Raw genomic sequence first — 21,206 nt, 5'->3', positions numbered from 1 at the left:
ATAGAATTTATGCATGAGAGATATAAAACAAATATTAACTGTCTTAGATTTGTGTAATGGTCGAAAGATGTATTGTTCCATTCCACTGCCCGCTCGTGGAATGGAACAATCCATCTTTCACCTCATGATTATATTTCGACCATCACACTCATAGACAGTTAATATTTTGTATACTATCACATATGTCCCCTTCTAATTATGAGCCGAGAAACGGAGGTAAAGCAAAAACTGGTTACTCCAAATATCTAAATAATTTAAAATTTTGTCACAAATAGAGCACCGCCTTGATTTTAGTTCATTAGGGAGCAATCACTATTTATAACAGGATTTTAGAGGGGGTGGGACATGAAATTTTTTGATTGACTTGAGGGGGGACATGATATTTTGACCTTAATATTGGAAGGGGGACGTGAAATTATATACAAGGAATGGATGATTCAAGGAGGGGCATGAAATTTTTCCTTCAATATGAGGGGGATGCAAAATTTTTGTGCGAAAATATATGAAAATCCTCTGTTCCCCCCGGTGAAATAGTGATCGCTCCCTTAGTGTACATTACAAACGTGTAAAAAACAGAATCTTGAAACAAGAACGAGGGTGTCCTCCTCAACATATGTTTTAAAATTGTTGTATTTACGACTTTTTTATGTGTGTTATATACAGCATGTCTTGGTTTCCAATTTACCTGTGCCAATGGTAACTGCATCCTTTTCTTCCAAGAGTGTGATGGGACCGATGATTGTGGCGATAACAGTGATGAACATGACTTGTGCACTGGTAAGTGGCTTTTATTGCATAGCTAAAGTTTGTTTGGCTTATAGTAGACAGAAATTATTTGGCTTTTGTTACTGCGAGCGTCAATAAAGTCCCAACTAATGCTCACGTAAATGCACATAAGCGTGTGCGCTAGTTACGCATTACACAACACACAACTAGCATAAGCACTGCGCCCAACAGCATACATGCCATTCTTATTTTTTCCACCTTATATAAGCCGAACAAACTTCAGAGAGTGCACACTGATCCCTTGTTATACCGTAAAACCTCGTCTTCAAGCATATAGGGTGATTTTGATGAAAGCTATATTAAAACAAAGCAGCCATAAATATGCCAATACAATATATTGGTCTTACAATAATACTTGTTTGTATATGCTTGTATCGGTAACGTTTTTGCTCAAACTCCGTAATGTTCTAATTTTGTTGATGGATGGCGCCTGGATTAATTTAGCTTTTATCAAAAGCACTCTATATGCTTGTAGACGAGGTTTTACGGTATTAAGCTATTCCAGTTGAAATCAGCCATGCACCTGTGGATGTTTTTAAAATGGAAATGGCTAGGAATTGTTAGTTTGAACACCATACTTCCCACCTGAAATGTGAAATGATGGGGCCTTCTGTGCATGACACCATAGCTGATAAAGACACCTTTAAAAGTGTTAATAAAAATTTGAATAATGTTTTAGTAATTTGTTTTGCTTTTGCATACGCAATATTGTCAGTGTATCTTAGTAGAATTGCTTAAACATGTTAACAGACATTGACAGTTGACACTCATGCATTCTGTTATCAGTTTCAGCTGCTGGTCATTTTTGAGTTGCCAATGAATAATCAAAAGCAAGTGATTGCATTTAAAATATGTTCACTACTTTCTTTTTGATTCTGTTCTGCTAAATAAGCCATGATGTGCTGTCCATCCTCTAAGATGCTGTGTAAGCTACATTCTTAGTCAGTGGGAGTGGTCTATTACGTAGACACATAATCTGATTGGACAATCGCATGATTTTGGGTGTCGTCTATCAGGCTGTAGATGACCCCATGTCATCATGAGTGTTGATAACGTGTAACTCGCTCATAGAGGTGCGCGTATATATCAAGTTGTATGCGTAGACGCAGTGCGGAATACTCACACGCGCTAGCAGTACGCGCAACAAAAGATGTGAAGTTGTAAACAAGCTTCGTTCATTTTAGAAAAAGGGGACTTTTTATGACGGTAACGGTTACTTAATTTTTGCTTTAAAAAATAGTTTGCAGTTATTAAAATAATATTTAACTGACTAAGAATGAGAATAAACGATCAGAATTTTTATTTTGACTATCCTCTACCTATGATAGACTTACAGGCAGGTCCAATATTTTTATCGAGTTGCGCCGGCATCCACTACTCAAAATATTGGACCTGCCTGTCGCCTATCACACGGTAGAGGATAGTCAAAATAAAAATTCTGATTGTTTATTCTCTAACTCATATTTTCATGTACAAAATTTTTCGTGATTTTTGAAAATTGTTTATTTTGTGAAATTTTGTGAGTGTAAAGTAGCTTTTATATAAAAACTGTATTTTTGCATGTTATTATTTTTGTGCCCACATGTTCACTCTCAAAAATAGCGAAAATAAAACCCTCACAAAAATAACAGGGTTATCAAAAGCTATTGTATTTGGAATATCTTCAGTACAATCGTTTTGATATATTCTGCTGGAAATAAGTATAACACTGTCCATCCTTTAAGATAGCAGAGCAGTACCTGTAGGGATATCAAAAGCCAGTTATTGTCTTTGAAATATCTTCACTGCATACTGACTCCATTCTGCTACGAATAGTTGCTGTCCATCCTCTGAGATAGCAATACCGCTCGGGTAATCAAGTTCTGTGATGACACATCCCAGACACTGATCAGCATCTGCTGTGTACCGATATACAGCTCTGGGGTCACCATCATTCACAATAAATATCTCATCTAGCTTACTGCAGCAGACAGAGCCAGGTTTCCACTCAAAGACTTCTTGAGGAGGCTGCACTACTCTGACATTGTTACCAGAGTAATCCATCAGATGTAGGGGTTTGTCATGAAAAGAAGACACTACAATATCTCCCTTTGAAGTGACAGCAAACCAGTATGGTTGTGATGGAGCTTTAAACTTGGATATGAACTGGCCATTTCCATGATGAATAGAGATTGTACGACTGCCTAATCCTGCTATAATCCTGCCTTTTGAGTCTACAGCTAAAGCCATTTTTTCATTGCTTATATCATAGGTAGACACCTTTGGATAGTTCAATCTGTTGCCTTGGCTATCATAAAACAAAATCTTACCCTTGCCAGGGAGGATGTATTTGTTGTCTGCAGTGGTGGCAATTCTATAAAGGTCTGCATCAAAAGGCCCTTGGAATGTGTACTTGACCTTACCATTCTTTGAGAATACTTTGCAAATTTTGGAGATTCCATTTGTCACAGCAATATCACAACTTTTGTTGACTGCAATTCCCTGTGGGCACACCAATTCAGGTTTGGTATTGAACTGTCCACTCTGCACCCATTTGTCTCCAGGCTTGAGTACTAGGGTCTGTGGCTTGATCGACAACACACTAATCACATCAGGAATATCAATTGTATCAGGTGCTTTGAACACAACATATCTTAGCGACTCTGGTACAGCTACAGGCTTGGCTGTCTCATACAGCTCCTGAAGACTTGCTGACAAGGTAGGGAAGACTGATGTGATGTCGTAATCGGATCCTGTCTGTGTGACTCTAGTAGCAAGATCGCAGGCACTTTCAAGTATAACCAATGTTGTCTGAATTGTTTCCTTGATGTGACCTACAATCAACGAAAAAAGTCTTGGAACGCTTGCGTGTAAATAAAAAAGAAAATTGAGTTTTAATTTAATACTAAAACCGCATGTACGTTACGATTTGTAATGATGTAAATAATAAACTACGACTATCTTCAGTAGATAGCATTAACTTGTTTTTGACATGATGTAACAATAGGCTTCAGCAGATTTGTGCTTCACAATTTTGTGTGTGTATAATGTGTGGGTGTGTGTGCGTGCATGGTGTAGGGCGTGGGATGTATGTGGGGTAGAGCGGAGGGGTTTGTGGACTATTATAAGATCACATTTAAATCGGAAAGTATTTCATTTGGGAGCTTTTGGGAAAGAAATAAAGAAATGATTAAATAAAGTAATCAAACAGAGAAAGACAGAAATACAGTAAAAAAAAAGCAAAAATGTATACTTCATGTATTTATAATAAACAAAAATTTTCATCGGGTTCACCGTCGCAAATAATAAATGAGACAGAAAAACTCAATTTTCTTTAAATAATAAACTACGACTATCTTCAGTAGATAGCATTAACTTGTTTTTGACATGATGTAACAATAGGCTTCAGCAGATTTGTGCTTCACAATTTTGTGTGTGTATAATGTGTGGGTGTGTGTGCGTGCATGGTGTAGGGCGTGGGATGTATGTGGGGTAGAGCGGAGGGGGTTTGTGGACTATTATAAGATCACATTTAAATCGGAAAGTATTTCATTTGGGAGCTTTTGGGAAAGAAATAAAGAAATGATTAAATAAAGTAATCAAACAGAGAAAGACAGAAAGACAGTAAAAAAAAAGCAAAAATGTATACTTCATGTATTTATAATAAACAAAAATTTTCATCGGGTTCACCGTCATGCAAATAATAAATGAGACAGAAAAAGTGACACCGCCTGGGAATCGAACCCAGACCCTCAGGTTTACAAGACCTCTGCCTTAACCACTCGGCCACGTGAGCTTCATGATTAAGGTGCTTGCAATTTGAACCTATAAGCGGTCACTTCAACTTTTTTTCCACGTTCATGTTTTTATTTATTTAAAATGGCTTTCGTTCATTCTTTCATTGATTGAAACTAAGTATTTTATTTAAAATGTCTTTCGCTCATTCTTTCATTGATTCATTAATTGATCTTTCTTTCCTTCTTTTCTTTCTTTCTTTCTTTCTTTCTTTCTTTCTTTCTTTCTTTCTTTCTTTCTTTCTTTCTTTCTTTCTTTCTTTCTTTCTTTCTTTCTTTCTTTCTTTCTTTCTTTCTTTCTTTCTTTCTTTCTTTCTTTTTAATACAAAGAAAGAAAAAAGAAGCATAGAAAATAATGAATTCATAATTTAGCAATGATTCACGCAATTAAAACACGAATAGTCAAGGGTGTAAAGTGGAAACCCATAATGGTAATCTGTATGGTAAACTGCTACATTGAACAACGTGCATACTGAGCAGTTTGCCCATGCATTGATATTAATATATACGTATAGATATCTATTTCAATTCAAAATGGTAAACTGCTAACAAATTTCATAAATGCAATCAATGTGTCATTCCTTTTGTATTCAAACATTCTCAATTGGTATAGCCAATGTAAACGAACGTCACGATTCATGAGATGCGGCCTAAAAACCATAAAAGGTCGATTTTGGACCATTTTGTCATTATGGTGAACTGATGCACTTTGCCATTTGCACTATACAGCTTTACACTTTCCCGATACCTGACTACTATAAAAGACCAAAACTGGTTACTTGATTGCGAAATGGCAGCGTGGGCATAGCACGGCTTAGTCCTTCGACTGGTTATCTTTTGACTATTGATTGTTGCGAATGGTTCGAATCCCCGTTGTGTTCGATTTTTTTTTCTTTAAGTGTATTCAATTGTTGCCTTCTTTTTTTTTTTTTCTTCTTTTTTTTTCTCACTGCAAAAGCGTATTTTATTATAAATAATATTCAGAAATGAGTTGTTTCAAATTGTTACATCATAATCTTTCTGATTCGTTCGGATAAGCCTATACTCAGCAAGCGCAAGTTTTACAGAAAACATTTACATGTTGGGTTATACTATAAAGGGGTACAGAACGTTTTAATAAAATTCAAAAACATTTTGAAAAACATGCTGCAAAACATTGTAATATTTTTTTTAAAATCTATATTTGTAGTGTTTTTGAATTATGAGACAAAAACGAGATTTTAGTCATAATTACGAAATGTGTGTAATTTAGCATAGGAGGTGTTTTCAGTGACCATTCCTAAATAATCCAACATCTTTATCAACAATTTTATTATGATTCAAAGGGATATTATATACTCCCAAATCGTGTGCAATATGAAGCTCATACCACATTTTGTTTTTTAAGTTATGGGACAAAAATGACATTTTAGAGCAGTTTAGAGCCATAATTACGAAACGTGTGTTGTTTAGCATAGGGGATGGTTTCAGTGACCACTCCCTAAATAAACCAATTTTTTTATCAACAATTTTGTTATGATTCCAAAGCATATAATCCACTCTCAAATCGTGTGCAATATGAAGCTCATACAACATTCCGTTTTTGAGTTATGACACAAAAGCGAAATTTAGATGAAATATTTTGCATTCGGTAGAGACAATCAACGAAAAAAGTCTTGGAACAGCTTGCGTGTAAAAATAACGGAAAACTGTCACCCCTCTCCCCGCGCAATGTTGAGAAATACCAAAGTCTTCAGCGGTTTCCAATGTGTTCCAACATTGATTGATGGGGAGAGGGAAGGGTAAATCATTGTTGTAGATGTCATGCTTGTTCCCAGGCAAGATATACATCATTTCCATGATCATATGAACTTCTGCACGAATTTCGACAGAGTGTACCAAGCGTTCCAAGGACTTTTTTCGTAGATTGTCTCTGCCGAATGCAAAATATTTCATCTAAATTTCGCTTTTGTCTCATAACTCAAAAGCGGAATGTCGATGAGCTTCTCATTGCATACGATTTGAGAGTGGATCATATGCTTTGGAATCATAACAAAATTGTTGATAAAGAAATTGGTTTCTTTAGGAAGTGGTCACTGCAATCACCCCTATGCTAAAATACACACATTCTGCAATTATAGCTCTAAACTGCTCTAAAATGTCGTTTTTGTCCCATAACTCAAAAACAGAATGTTGTATGAGCTTCATATTTCACAGGATTTGGAAGTAGACCATATACTTAGGAATCATAATACAATTGTTGATAAAGAAATTGGTTGGTTCAGGGAGTGGGCACTGAAACACCCCTATACTCCAACTTACACGCATTTAATGAAATTTTTATGCTATATATCTCAAAACCGAGAAATCATTTCAAACACATATCTCGTAATTACGGCTCTAAGCTGCATGATTCCGAGTTCCCTAATTTATTTTTAAAATTAATATTAAAGTTCACCTTCATAGCACTTGTTAGATAGGTGAATGAGCGTTAGAAAAAAGAAAATTGAGTTTTAATTTAATACTAAAACCGCATATGCGTTACGATTTGTAATGATGTAAATAATAAACTACGACTATCTTCAGTAGATAGCATTAACTTGTTTTTGACATGATGTAACAATAGGCTTCAGCAGATTTGTGCTTCACAATTTTGTGTGTGTATAATGTGTGTGTGTGTGTGCGTGCATGGTGTAGGGCGTGGGATGTATGTGGGGTAGAGCGGAGGGGGTTTGTGGACTATTATAAGATCACATTTAAATCGGAAAGTATTTCATTTGGGAGCTTTTGGGAAAGAAATAAAGAAATGAATATATGAATACAAAAGCCACCTAAGTCCATACTTTGGCCAAATTGATTTAAGCATGGGAAATTGTTGCTATACATAGGCCTGTCATATGTATGAAAGAACAACTCAAATTCATTCTCTGTGTCTATTAAGCATGTGAAAAATAGCATGTATGAAAGAATCACCCACTTCCATGATTTGAGTCTTGTAACACATTGATTGAAATCCATTATGTATAAAAGTCCACTTGTAACACATTCATTGCTAGAGAGTGACTATTGAACAAAAAATGGGTTTAATAAAGGAAAGTGTGTGGTTTATATTACATGGCAGAATGATTATCAACATTATACATACCTGTGTGCTTTATTTTGTATTATCTTACTAGTGGTAATCTCATTCTAACATTGTTGTCTTTGTATATGATTCAAAAAACCACCTAAGTCCAAAATTTAAAATGAACCCCACGAAGTCCCTGAAATGCTAATCGTCATACCTAATACAGGTTAATCCACTCATTTGCACGTAAAACTTACCATATTGACCAGGTAAATCTAACTGAAGGAATTAAAATGATACACGGGTTTTTCTCTCAAAATCACTTCCTATGGACTTAGGTGGCTTTTGTATTCATGTATTCAAATGATTAAATAAAGTAATCAAACAGAGAAAGACAGAAAGACAGTAAAAAAAAAGCAAAAATGTATACTTCATGTATTTATAATAAACAAAAATTTTCATCGGGTTCACCGTCGCAAATAATAAATGAGACAGAAAAAGTGACACCGCCTGGGAATCGAACCCAGACCCTCAGGTTTACAAGACCTCTGCCTTAACCACTCGGCCACGTGAGCTTCATGATTAAGGTGCTTGCAATTTGAACCTATAAGCGGTCACTTCAACTTTTTTTCCACGTTCATGTTTTTATTTATTTAAAATGGCTTTCGTTCATTCTTTCATTGATTGAAACTAAGTATTTTATTTAAAATGTCTTTCGCTCATTCTTTCATTGATTCATTAATTGATCTTTCTTTCCTTCTTTTCTTTCTTTCTTTCTTTCTTTCTTTCTTTCTTTCTTTCTTTCTTTCTTTCTTTCTTTCTTTCTTTCTTTCTTTCTTTCTTTTTAATACAAAGAAAGAAAAAAGAAGCATAGAAAATAATGAATTCATAATTTAGCAATGATTCACGCAATTAAAACACGAATAGTCAAGGGTGTAAAGTGGAAACCCATAATGGTAATCTGTATGGTAAACTGCTACATTGAACAACGTGCATACTGAGCAGTTTGCCCATGCATTGATATTAATATATACGTATAGATATCTATTTCAATTCAAAATGGTAAACTGCTAACAAATTTCATAAATGCAATCAATGTGTCATTCCTTTTGTATTCAAACATTCTCAATTGGTATAGCCAATGTAAACGAACGTTCTAACGGTCTAGATTTTTTTTAAATTAAAAAACTGATGTTCTTATAACTATAAGATTTAAGAATATGTTTTGGCTGTTTACTTACCTGATCAAGTGTATCTTTTAAAGTGTTGATAATGAAATGATTAGGGAATCCTGATACTCCTTCTTTTGGTACTGCTGTTGGTCTCTTACAGTGTGGACACAACACGTACCTCTGTCCCTTGCAGTAATTCTCTAAGCAGCCGTGACAGAAGCAATGGAGGCATGGTAGTCCTCTAGGCTTCTTATAGCGATCCAAACAGATCCCACACTCCAAAAGATCACGGTTAAGTTTTTCCACAAGCTTACTCTCCGCCATTTTATTGATAGCAAATGGGTGCACTCAGTTGTTATGATTAAAATGTTACACTGGGCAAATGTCATATCATTGTATCACACAATCAATGATCATTTGATGAGTTAATCCACACTTTTAATATGCTTATGAGCGTTATTATTTGAAATATCTGATTTACGATATCATGGTGAGAATTGTCGACCACAGCAAAGTTTTTTTGTTTATACTTCCTCTATTGTTCTGTGCACAACATAAAATTCAACAAGAACCTGAACTTAAAACCAGACACAAAAACCTATATTGGTAATGACTTTCATCAGGGATGATTTTAATAATTCTCATGCAATCATTGTTAAAAAAATTCCTTAAAAGGGAATTTCTGTAACATACATAATTCCTTTGCAAGACATACTGATATTCTCCCACATATTATGATTAGGATACTTGTTGATCAATGGTCATAGCAGAAAATATTAAGACACAAATACAGTGCATTTATCTATATTATATCATTTAATTTATCAATAAACAACAGTTTCTGTGTAAAAAGAAATGGCACAGTATGAAAAAGTTTTGCTTGTACTTCATGGGAAACAAATGGGGTTGCATGTTTTAGCATTCTTTTAGAATACCCTATCACTGTAGGTTTTCAGTGGGATATTTAAGAACAGTGTATAAACTTGTATGTGAATGGTAGGGTATTCTACAAGATAACCTGTGTCTGTAAGCACGGTCAATTTTGATGAATTTTCACAGAAACCATCTGTGCTGGACCTGACTTAAAAGGTTTTTATGTGTGCAACGGTTTCCATATTTCTCATACCCCAGCATACCTGTTAAAAATATTGAAGTTGTCACAATGCCGGGGGTACCCAAGTTTGGTTTGGGTAGGGGTGTGCCACTGAGAATTTGAAACTGGACCCATGAATATATCAATTTTTCAAGGAATTTGGACCTATTGATACACCAAAATTAAAAATTTTTGGCCAAATTTAATACAAATTGTCTTTAATTTTACAACTTTCCCCCAAATTTTGAGGAAATTTCAACAATTTTGGCTACAGTGAGGCACAATTGGGGTATTTTCCAAAAAAAATTGAGAAAATTTTGAAAGAAGGACCCATCCATATGCGGCCTAGAAAAAAGAGGTCATTGATATACCAAAAGGCCGAAAATGCTACCCATGTTTTGTGGCACATCCCCATATGTGACAGGATACGATCTGGTCCATGGGGGCCAAAGGAGGCATTTTTGAAAATTGAGTTACTGTAATTATTACATTATAGGCCTACTTACAATAGGCTATCATTTACTGAACACACCAAAGGTCTAGCATACTTGATTCTAAAGTTATGGAGTTTGTTGATGTCTGTTTTCTAATGTATTTTTTTGTTATTTTTTACTCCATATTTTTACCTTTATCTCAGTTTCAAATTTGCCGCCTCTGGCCCCCATGGACCAGATCGTGTCACATATGGTCATTTGTACCAATTACCCCCCCCCCAGTCCCAATGAGGTAGAATCAAAGAGTAGGCTATAACTTGCACCCCCGGGCTCACACCATCATGTTTGTATGTCGCTTGTGGAGGCAACTTATGTACCATGCGGATTATATCACTATGTGCGCGCTGGCAAACGTTCAAACAATTCAAAGTACCAAAATGTGTGGTAGGTGTTGTGGTAGCACAGTGCACTGGACTGGACGAAACCTTTGTAATGCTTACAGATGCAAATAATCAATTGATCGATTTCAGTATCATGGTAATGCTTGAGGTACATTATCTGTCCTCCACGGGCGACAATCCAAGATGGCGGATTTACCATAGGCTAGTGTCATGTATATGGTGCAAGTTGCGCAAAAACATCGGATAAATTCCAGCCGACTACATCACACACACACACACCCACACCCCACCTATAGGAGACCAACAAATGTTCGGAGCTTTGAAATTTCTTCGAATTCTTTCAAATATTTTTAATGATATCAATTTAAGTCAATAACAAAATCAGATTTAAATATTCTATATCCCTGATACTACTGAATTACAAAGCAAGCACTATTGTAGATATATGTTAAGGACACTTGGAATCTGTGGCCAATTTTTTTTGTCCCATTTTTAGTCATTTTAAGTACAATTTACTCTTTGTTATCCCTATTTGTCCCAAGTTTTCCCCTAGCTCCCCCCTGATTACTCCCCTGTCTGTGGCCATGTTCATAACAAGCATTACTTAGATTTTACTGAAATTGCCCAAAAGTAAATATATCAATGTGATTCCCTTGACTGAAGGCATTCCCCTTTCTTTCTCTCATAAATTTGAAGGATAAACCTTCCTTAATTCCATAAATCTTCCTTAAGGCATATTATCCAATTCCTACCTTAAATGATAAAAACAAGTAAATAGCTGCATTTTATTGCTAATTTTTCTTCTCATCCGGATCATAACGTTCTAAATTATGAGAAATGAAAAGAAATATTATGTAAAATTCATTTTTGGTCCAGTCCACTAATATTTTTGGTCCAATATATTTTTCAGACTATAATATCTGTGTAAATAAGTGAATAACAAAAAAAAAGTACTTTATCTTTTACAGAAATTGTATATTATGACAAATTACAATGTTATCTTTTTACAGATTTAAAAAAACAATTCAAAAATGTCTGAAAAACATTGTTTTAGGAGGTATTTAAAAAAACTGCAAATTATTTACAGATTTTGGTGATTTTTAGAGTCATTTGCACACAAAAAAAAGTCTGACTGACTGACCCTATTTCAAATGTCTGTCCACCCAGAGAATGGTGGTTTTTTCATCGCCTCAGTACTGTTTATATACACATATTTAAAGTTACAACATATGAATTATAACATTATCCTGATAAGAAACACTTTATAAAACTAGAATATATACAACTAAGGCGTTAAAAAAAACTCCTGTTTTACAGGGCCGACCGACCTGGATTAAAAAAAATTGAGGAAAAATGAATGCCGAAGCAAATTTTGAAAATTTCAGAAAGGCCTGGCCATCCCTACTTGAAAGGTTCGTCTGCCCGTAGAACAGGGTTGCTTTTTGTCGCCTAACACAATTTGCCATAATACAATTCTTTTGATAATTCTCTGTAAATTACAAGTTAATCTCTATACATGTATACATGTTATTGTTATATGTGACACGATCATCAAAGAAATGAGTCGGATGTCGCTAATATTGATTTTGAGATATTGGCAAAGAAAGTGTTAAAATTCTTTTGTTTTATATTGTTTTCAGCGATTGATAAATTGATGTAACTTCACAAAGAAAAGTCATATCAACATGGGGTTTTCAGTTTCTGAAAGCTCTAAATGTCCTCATGAGAAACATAATTATGTAAAACTCATTTTCGACCAGGGTCGCCTACATGTGACTCATTCCCCTTGATCATGTTAATTAACTCACTTGTTAATTAACTCACTTGTTAATTAACTCACTTGACTTACTACATACAGGGTGTCAAAAAAACAAAAACAAACCAGAACCTTCATTGCACCCTCTTTTTCTCCTATTTCTGAAAAGTTGATCAAATATATTTTGGTACTAAATGAAACCTCTTTCAAAGCTGTGGAGGACAAACAAACAATTATTTTTTTTGTCCCTTATAATCATTTTGATATATTCAGCTGCAAATAACGCTGTCCATCCTTTAAGATAGCAGACCAGTACCTGTAGGAATATCATAAGGCAGTTATTGTCTTTGGAATATCTTCACTGCCACCTGACTGAATTCTACTAGAAACAATTGCTGTCCATCTTCTGAGATAGCCATACTGCTTGGGTATTCAAGTCCTGTAATAACACATCCCAGACACTGCTCACCATCTGCTGTGTACCGATATACAGCTTTAGGTTTGCCACGATTCACTACAAATATCTCACCTTGCTTACTACAGCAGATAGACCATGGGTCCCACTTAGTGACTTCTTGAGGAGGCTGCACTACTCTGACATTGTTACCAGAGTAATCCATCAGTTGTAGGGTGCAATTATCGCAGGAAGAAACTGCAATATCTCCCTTTGCAGTTATACCAAGCCAGCGTGGTTGCGATGGAGCATTAAACTTGGATATGAACTGGCCATTTCCATGATGAATAGAGATTGTGCTGCCCATTAATCCTGCTACAATCATGCCTGTTGTGTCTACAGCAAAAGCAAAAGGGTATTGAGGTTTATTACTCATATCAAAGGTAGATGCCTTGGGATAGTTCAACCTGTTGCCTTGGCTATCATAAAACAGAATCTCACCCTTGCCAGAGAGGACGTACTTGTTGTCCATAGTGGAGGCAATTCTATAAACATCTACATCAAAAGGGCCTTGGAATGTGTACTTGACTTTACCATCCTTTGAGAATACTTGGCAGGGATTGTAAGAACTATCTGTCACAGCAATATCACCATCTTTGTTGACTGCAATTGCATATGGGTACTCCAATCCAGGCAAGGTACTAAACTGCCCGCTCTGCACCCATTTGTCTCCAGGCTTGAGTACTAGGGTCTGTGGCTTGATCGATAACACACTAAATACATCGGGAATATCAACAATATCAGGTGCTCTGAACTCAAGATATCCCAGCGACTCTGATGCAGCTTCAGGCTTGGTCATCTCATTCATCTCCTCAAGACTTGCTGACAAGGTAGGGAAGACTGATGTGATATCGTAATCGGATCCTGTCTGTGTGACTCTAGTAGCAAGATCGCAGGCACTTTCAAGTTTAGCCATTGTTATCTGAAGATTTTCCTTGATGTGACCTAGCTCCTTGGCATTCTGGACCTCCACTAACCTGGCATCAACCTCATGTTTCTTGAAGATGGCATCAACCTGCTTGTGGTATTCATTCTTGATCCTTTCCAGGTTCTTCTTGACTTCTTTGGAGGCAGCAGCAAGACTCATCTCAACATCTTCTGTTTTCTTGATGGCATCTTTGCAATAATTCTTCAGATCTTCAGTTCCTTTTGAAAGATCTTTCAGCTTTGCTACCTGTTTCTCTGATGCCTCTTTTAAGCCGGTAACCTCATGTTGGCGGTGACTCAGCACGATACAGTCTCTACAAATAAGCTTCCCACAGGTCTCACAGTAGAACTTCTTTGTCTCACCATCATGATCCTTGCACTTCTGGTATTCTAGCACTGCAGTCACTGGTAGCATAACTTTTTCAGAATGTAGATCATCAATGCTGACAATCTTGTGGTCCTTGTTGGCTTTGAGAGTATCATGTGCAGTGTGGCAGGTTTGGCAGAAGAATTCCTTGCAGTCCATACAGAAGAATGTGGCTTTCTTCAGGTTACAGTTTCCACAGACGGCATCTTGCACAGCTCCTTTTATCTATAACAAAAACATGGGTACAAATTTCATGTTACCGGTACATCATCCATGCTCGGACATTGTCCATGCTCGAATATTCCTATAAAATTGTCTTGACATACTTTTCCATTCAGTATTTGGATATTTATTTTAAAGGCAAATTTCTTTCACAAAATGATGCAATAATGCTAGAATTAATAGCCAAAATGGAGGTACACATGTATTTTAAACCAAATAATGGGGCAATATACACGAAAAAGTAGCTACACTATAAAGATAAAAAGATTTTATCGCGTCTGATGTCACTGTCAATTACGATCCTTGATTGGTTTACACAGGTTAATAGCGTGTAAAAGGAAGACTGATCTACCTGGTACTGATCGGAGAAAAGGAATAGCAGCAAATGGCGAAAAATTACGTACTTTTACAAGGCAAAAAGCAGCTTTTTTAGGCATTGTTGACATGGTACCTTCGTGAAAGAAAGTTTCCTACTATAAGACCTAACTTTTGAGATGGTTTGCATGTTTGAAGGTGCAAAATTAACAATAAGGCGCCCGGTTATACCGCCGCATTCAGCAAGTCATCATCACGACACTTGTAAACAAACCGTGCTCGAATTTGATTGACTGATGACGTCAGACGTGATAAAATCTTTTTTATCTCTGTCTTTAATTATATCAAATCTCATATGTGTGTCTGACAGTTGCCATTGGCTAATAATTGCAAATTATATTACAAAATCTAAAACTAAGATTTTGTAGCAATGAACTTCAAGGTCTGATTTTCACATGGAATTTTAGAATATCAATGCACACCTCTCAATCATGTAAAAATCAGAAATTTGAGGAGAAAATGATGATATCATTGTGACGTTTGTTTTCTTTTTATTCTGCATAATGTCTCAATTTTGCCAAATCTAGATCATTTCTCATGGGTTTTTCACACAAAGTTAAGAATATAAAAATGCTAAAGTACCGCAAAGAGAAAAAAATGTGTCCATTGCATACAAAAAAAAAGTGTCTTTGAAATTATTTAAAAAAAATTTAATTTCTTAACCAAGTTAAAGATCTTTTTTGCTTGAAAATAAAAATCTCACACACAGATATGGTCCAAATTCATAATTATCTTTTTTTGTTTTACCACTGCTGTGCCTGTACAAAACAAATATTTCAGGCCATTCTTATTCATGGTCTACATTTTCATAAAAATAACTCCCTGGACACTATTGGTTATCTAACAGCATTTCTGATTGGTTGATAACTTGAAATGCTCATTTCAATGGCCAATTATGACTAGGCTTTAAACTATTTATGGTCAAACTTGCATTTGCAGATGATCTTATTATTAAAAACCCTCCTTGATTGGTTCAAAATTGGACACAATATTCATTTTGGCCAATCGGCAGGTAGTTCTCATGGGGTTAATGTTTTTGTAACTACCATATTTAAGAAGATATGCTTTAGCTCTTGGTGTAGATAATTCATTCAGTAGTTCAAAACATTATTTTGTAAAATAAATCTAATACTGGACTTAGAATTTGCAACTCACTTTGCTACGTTGCGTCCGATGATGTTGTGATGATGCCTGACGAAGTTCGAAGTTTTTGGATGCAACATAGCAAAGTGAGTTGCAAATTTTAGTTCCAGTATTAGATTTGATTTACAAAATAATATGCTTTAGTTATTTACTTACCTTATCCAGTGTATCTTTTAAAGTGTTGATGATGAAATGAGCAGGGAATCCAGACACTCCTTCTCTTGGTACTGCTGTTGGTCTCTTGCAATTGGGACACAACACTTGCTTTTGTCTTCCACAATACCTCTCTAAACAGTCTTGACAGAAACAATGGAGGCAAGGTAGTCCTCTAGGTTTCTTGTATCTATCCAAACAGAGAACACACTCCAAAAGATCACGGTTGAGTTTTTCCACAAGCTTACTGTCCGCCATTTTTGTTAGTAGCAACAGGTGCATTCAGTTGTTATGATAAAAATGTTAGACTGGCAAATGTCATATCATGTATCACTGTATCACGCAATCAATGATCATTTGATGATTCAATCCACATTGTACCTAACATTGTACCTAACTCGTCATCTCAGTCTACACTTTCAATTGGTATTAATGCTTTTATATGTGACACGATCTGGTCCATGGGGGCCAAAGGCGGCAAATTTGAAACTGAGATAAAGGTAAAAATATGGAGTAAAAAACAATAAAACACATAAGAAAATAGATATCAAAAAACTTCATAACTTTAGAACCAAATATGCTAGACCTTTGGTGTTTTCAGTATATGATAGCCTATTGTATGTATAATCTAATAATTACAATAACTCAATTTTCAAAAATGCCTCCTTTGGCCCCCATGGACCATATCATGTCACATATGAGCAATATTATTTGAAATATCTGATTTACCATATGGTGAGAATTCTCGCACACAGCAACATAATCAATGACGATTCAATCCATACTTTCAATTGGTATTATGCTATAGGAGTGATATTATTTAATATTATTTGGAATATCTGATTTACCATATGGTGAGAATTCTCGCACTTAGCAAAGTGGTTTGTTTAGGGCTGTGCAAGAAAAAGAAAAAAAAATTTCCTAACGTCTCACCAAAATCCTTGCCCCCCCTTTTTGGCCTGCCAAAATAGCTTGCCCACCCTCTTGGCCCGCCAAAAATCTTTGCTCCCCTTTGCACATGCCAAATTTTTGGGATTCCAATTTTGCAAACCATAAATGGTCTAGATATATGTTGCAAGTGCAGCAAGCAGGAAAATTTGCATATTAAACGTTTCCGTACTGTTTTCCTAAGCATTTTAGAGTGTTTTATTTGAAAGTCGCCCCATGAATGTGTGCCAAAAATCACTTGCCATACCACTCCTCTCGGCTGGCCAAACATTGCTTGCATCCCCTTTTAGACTTGCCAGAAATTTTTCCCCCAATTTTACCCTCCCACAAGAGCTCATAATTATCGCACAGTCCCTTAAACTTCCTCCTATTATGTTCTGTACACACCATATTTGCACAATATAAATTTCAACAAGAACCTGACCTGCACATATGCACACACACAATACACATGTATACAGTTGTATTACATGTACATGAATGACTCCCATCAGGGGTGATTTCATTTTCATGCAATCATTGTTTAAAAAATCCTGTAAAAGGGAATGTCAATAAGAACCATAATTCTCATGCAAGTATTGTTTACAAAAATTCCCTTTAAAGGGAATGTCAATAACATGCATTTGCAAGACTTGCTGATATTCTCCCACAAATTATAATTAGGAAACCATGTTAGTCAATGGTCAGAGCAAAATTATTAGTGACAAATACTGTTCTATTTAGGGGCTATGAGCTCTGGTGGGAGGGTAAAATTGGGGAGGGGGGGGAGGTGAAAGAAATTTTTGGCGAACTGAAAGGGGGGGGGGGAGGAAGCAATTTTTGACAACCCAAGAGGAGGAGCAAGCAATTTTTGTCACACATTCATGGGGCACCAATTAAAATAAAACGCTCTAAAAGGATTAGGAAAACAGTACGAAATGCTTAAATATGCAAATTTTCCTGCTATCTCATCCACAGCATATATATATATAGACCATATAAGGTTTGCAAATTGGGATCCCCAAATTTTGGCATGTGCAAAGGGTGGGGGGGGCAAAGATTCTTTGGCAGGCCAAGAAGGGGGGCCAAGTGATTTTTGGCAGGCAGAGAGGAGGGGGGAAAGCAATTTTGGGCACACCATTTGGAAATTTTACCGGGGGCTTATAATTATTGCACAGCCCCTTATGGGGAACCTGTGCTTTCTTCAAACATAGTCTTTCCTGACAGAAAAAAAAAACTCCTTAAAAGTTGACACTTATTTTTAAAAATGGGCTATTTTTATTAAAATACATCTTACTATTTTGTACCATATAGAGGAGGAACTTATCAACTTTCTTGATTATTTTGTCTAATTGTGACAAAACAAAGTTACTTTTGCATGGAAAATTATTCAAAAAGTAAGATATGTGATATGAATATATACCAAATGTTGTAATGCAGGGAAAATAGATTTCTGTACAAATGAATGCTGACCCAAGTTTCTAAAATTTCAGGAAAACTTTTTTTTTTTGTATTTCAAAAACTGCAAAATATTAACAGATTTTGGTGATTTTAGGGTCATTTGCACAACAAAAAAAAAGCCTGACTGACTGACTGACCCTATTTCAAAGGCCCGCCCTTAATGTATAAGTTCTGCTACATTTAAATACGGATTTGCACGGATTTTAATATATTTAAAGTTACAACATTTGAATTATAATATTATTATTCTGGTAAGAAACACTTTAAAAAACCATAATATAGGCTATACAAATAAGGCGACATAAAACCACACCCTGTTTTACAGGCCTGACCTACACAGGTTTTAAGAAATTGGGGAAATCTTTTCCTGTGAAAAATGAATGCCCGAGTTGCCGACCCAAATTTCGAAAATTTTAGGAAGGCCTGACCGACCGACCCTTCTTGAAAGGTCCGTCTGCCCATAGAAGTAGAACAAGGTTTTTTTGTGTCGCCTAACACATGATTTGCCGTTGTACAATTCTTTTGAAAATTATTGTAAATCTCTATACATGTTACAAGCTTGCTTACAGTGTTAAGATGCTGGGACATTTTTACACATTATTATGTTTTGATGGATCCAAGTTGTGATACTATTGGATCCAAAACATAATAATATATTGGATGCTTTACGCCCAATATTTATTGGTCTCGCTATGAGTTGTAAAATATTGGACTCGACTACGTCTCATCCAATATTTTAAAACTCATAGCTCGACCAATAAATATGGGCTCAACCGATCCAATTTTATATCAACATTAGTTCAACAGTAAACAACTCAAATTTGGATAAAAATATTCAAATTAACACAACAAATTTTACCCAATAACTGAATTGCTCATAGTTGAACAACTTGGGTAAAAATACACAACATTTTGACAGTGTATTTTTACTATACTTGCTATACAATACTAACTTTTTCTTACTAGTAATAATAAACTGATATACCTTTACATTTACTTAGTCTCTTAATAAATCCTTTACTAAGTTTAGGTTATAGTACATCTCTTACAGATTAGTTAGGCCCAACAAAATGGTTACATCGTCATAATTGGCTGCTAAAAATACAATAGGTAGGTTGGGAGATTTTTTAATGCATTTTCTTTTACAGACACATATTTTGCAATGATTTTTCTAATTGCAACCGAAAGGAAAATAAATTTGTGTGCTTTTCCTGACCCTAATTATTTTTGTCCTCCTAAAGATTAGGGTAGGTCAAATTAGACCAAAATGCCAAATTGACAAATGCTTGATCATTTTATGGTAAAAAATTGTGCGATTTTGGAGTGAATTTAAATGGAAATACTGCCTGTTTTTAATCAAATATGCATTTAATAGATAAAATGAGTAAATAACAAGTATAAAATGTCCTTGATACTGTCCAAATTTAAGGTTTCTTCTGAAAAAGTGACTGGAAAAAAAAACCTGACCCAAGATTTCTAATTTTTTGGGTCGGTCGCTGAGGGCAACCAAACATATTTTTTTTTTTTTTTTATACCAATGTAGCATTTTACTTGGCCTTACTTGTTTACCTAATACTTTACTTTTTACTTTGTTAACACTGCTTACTCAGTTACTTACTCACTTGACTCACTCACTCACTTGAATACTTACTTGACCACTTACTGACTCACTTGACTCACTCATTTGACTCACTTACTCCGACACTCAGTGAGTCATTTGACTACCGATGCTTACTCACTCACTGGACTATTTACTTACATAAAATAAATCAAATAAATATTCACATTTATACAGCACCTTTCACATATATTAAAGGTCTATACATTTACTTGTCATTAGAATATTTCAGCTGCCATACAATGCCCAAGGCATGCTTGAACCTTTGGGTGTCACTCAATGGATAGTATTCATAACAGCAGAACATGTACCGATGCAGCATCATGTCCCCTAACTTGACTACTTACTCACTCACTTGACTATTTACTCACTTGACTATATGCACTTACTTATCTACTTTCTACCGCATGTATCAATACTTAGTTAGATTCTGTAAGTCTTGAGTCAAGTAAAAACTAAATTACTTTTAAACAGGGTTCCCACGGTCCATGAAAGTCCTTGAATTTGAAAACACCTTTTGAAGGCCTTGAAGTCCTGGAAATTTGCACAAGGTCCTTGAAAGCACTTGAAAATGCATATAATTTTGACCAAATTTGGGGTCAGGAGAGGAGCTGTCACTTTCGTTAATATGCAGCTTTTTGTGTTGTTGTAAGTCCTTGAAAATCATGCTTTGGACCTTGAAAGTCCTTGAAAAGTCCTTGAATTTTAAAGGCTTCAAGATGTGGGAACCCTGTTTTAAAGCATGCCAAAACTAATGCATGATAAATACAAAGTACTTGACATATATATATATAAAGAAAATTTTTCACAAATTTTGATCATAATATCATTGGCCTATGCTGCTTGGTAATGGTGAACATATGTGTGGTACAAAATTATATTTTCAGTTTCCCATCTCAATATTGTCACTACCAAATGATTTGCTATCTAATGAAGATAGCTGGTAATAACAGTTGGTCTTCACTAACATCCTTTCAGGCCAACAGTGTGACAAGCGCCATCTTTTTGATATATTCAGCTGCAAATAACTGTCCATTCGTTAAGATAGCAGACCAGTACCTGTAGGCAGGCCCGTACGCAGGGGGGTGCAGGGGATGC

At 35.6% G+C, this 21,206-nt stretch overlaps 1 protein-coding gene across 3 annotated transcripts in view; it reads left to right on the top strand.

Annotated features, from left to right (window-relative positions):
* LOC140162942 (uncharacterized) overlaps positions 1 to 21,206 on the top strand; it is a 179,397-nt gene that overhangs the window by 64,104 nt on the left and 94,087 nt on the right. For all 3 annotated transcript variants that reach the window (XM_072186259.1, XM_072186258.1, XM_072186256.1), the window contains one exon: positions 664 to 777. In XM_072186259.1, coding sequence (XP_072042360.1) covers positions 664 to 777 — 114 coding nt within the window. The remainder of the gene's footprint in view (positions 1 to 663; positions 778 to 21,206) is intronic.

The sequence above is a fragment of the Amphiura filiformis genome, chromosome 10 (genome assembly GCF_039555335.1).
Source record: "Amphiura filiformis chromosome 10, Afil_fr2py, whole genome shotgun sequence".
In the NCBI taxonomy this organism is placed as follows: domain Eukaryota; kingdom Metazoa; phylum Echinodermata; class Ophiuroidea; order Amphilepidida; family Amphiuridae; genus Amphiura; species Amphiura filiformis.
This window is presented reverse-complemented; position numbering and strand designations above follow the sequence as displayed.